The sequence below is a fragment of the Silene latifolia genome, chromosome Y (genome assembly GCF_048544455.1).
Source record: "Silene latifolia isolate original U9 population chromosome Y, ASM4854445v1, whole genome shotgun sequence".
Lineage (NCBI taxonomy): Eukaryota > Viridiplantae > Streptophyta > Magnoliopsida > Caryophyllales > Caryophyllaceae > Silene > Silene latifolia.
In genome coordinates this window covers 202,508,349-202,509,854 of record NC_133538.1, presented here as the reverse complement: position 1 = coordinate 202,509,854, position 1,506 = coordinate 202,508,349, and the positions used below count along the sequence as shown (strand labels likewise).

Here is a 1,506-nt window from a genome sequence, read left to right as displayed (position 1 = left end):
GAAAATTTCATGCACAAAAAAGCCATGTGTAGTTCGTACTACTTTGATTTTGATGTTGACGATCGTGGTCGACTATCTAGGGTTTGTTGGTTTGACCCTATATCTATAAAGAATTACAGTCTCTTTGGTGATATGACGTCTTTTGACACGACGTTTAATATGAACACGTATAAAATGATATTTGCACCTTTCAAGGGGGTTGACCATCACAAAAAATGCGTGACATTTGGAGCAGGACTTATAAGGAAAGAGACTGATGAGGATTTCGTATGGTTGTTTTAGAATTTTCTGAGCGCAATGAGCAATAAGTATCCTGTGTGCATAATTATTGATCAAGATAGAGGCATAAGATCAGGGGTTAAAACAGTGTTCGGGGACAAAACTCAAAGACGATATTGCATGTGGCATATCATGAAAAAGCTACCAGACAAGATCGGAACTATGCTATATCGAGAAACTAACTTCATGAAAGAGTTGTGCTCCTGTGTTTGGGCAGAAGATATCGAACCGTCTGAGTTTGAGGAACGGTGGTGCTCAGTTATATCTTCATACGGGCTGACCGACAATGAATGGTTAGATACCATGTTTGACAAAAGGGCTTATTGGATTCCAGCATATTTCAGGGATTTATTTATGGGTGGACTAATGAGAACCACGTCCAGGTCTGAATCCGAGAATAGCTTTTTCGGAAATTTCATGAACCCACACTTAACTTTGGTTGAATTTCTTATGAGGTATGAAAGTGCTATGGACGCTCAGCGATGGAAACAATCCAACTTAATAGCCGAGTCAAAAACTCCTTCCCGATCTAGAAACGCCTCACCCTTTGGAAAAACACGCTTCGAGTTCTACACCCCAGGTGATGTTTTCGAATTTAAAAACGAGTGGGTGGTCGCTTGTTTCACTGTGGTGTTAAAATATTAGGGGTTACTACCAGTGACAACATCCCCATTATTGATCGTGAAAAAGACAAGGTTTACTATGTTAACTTTATCTCGACGAAATGAAAGTGAACTGCACTTTTTGTAAAAAGTTCGAGAGACATGGAATTTTGTGCCGTCATGCGCTTTACGTGTTGAAAGAACAAGGCCTTGACAATGTTCCGGATCGGTATCTCATTAAGTAGGTGGAGCAAATTGGCAACATGTCAGCCTATTTGTAATAATGTGCCACATACTTTAATCGAAGATCAGTAACTCATTAGATGTTAGACGGCACAAAATTGGTACCTTATGGTCCGAGGTGTTCTCGTGTGTGACGCCACGAACAAAAACCTGAGTATGTTGATGAATTGCTGGGCATTTTGAAAGGTTTTAAAGACAAGATAAGCGCACAAACCAGTACGACAGAATGTAGTAGTAGTAGTAACACGGTGATAGGCTGAGAAAGAAGAATAGGGAACTTGAGATGCTCTTAGGAACAAAAATACCAAAGGAAGTGGTTGTCTTACCTCCTATTCAGTCAAAAACAAAAGGGTCTGGAAAAAGAATGATGTCCCAAAAGGAA

At 40.0% G+C, this 1,506-nt stretch overlaps 1 protein-coding gene across 1 annotated transcript; it reads left to right on the top strand.

The window, feature by feature from the left end:
* The first annotated feature begins 297 nt into the window (after window positions 1–297).
* Window positions 298–924, top strand: LOC141629857 (protein FAR1-RELATED SEQUENCE 5-like). The gene has a single exon (XM_074442787.1). It carries the CDS (start codon window positions 298–300, stop codon window positions 922–924), a length of 627 nt encoding a protein of 208 aa, XP_074298888.1.
* The last annotated feature ends 582 nt before the right edge of the window (window positions 925–1,506 follow it).

Excerpts from the sequence above, each read along its gene's own strand:
- LOC141629857 (XM_074442787.1), top strand. The coding sequence starts at position 298 with ATGAGCAATAAGTATCCTGTGTGCATAATTATTGATCAAGATAGAGGC.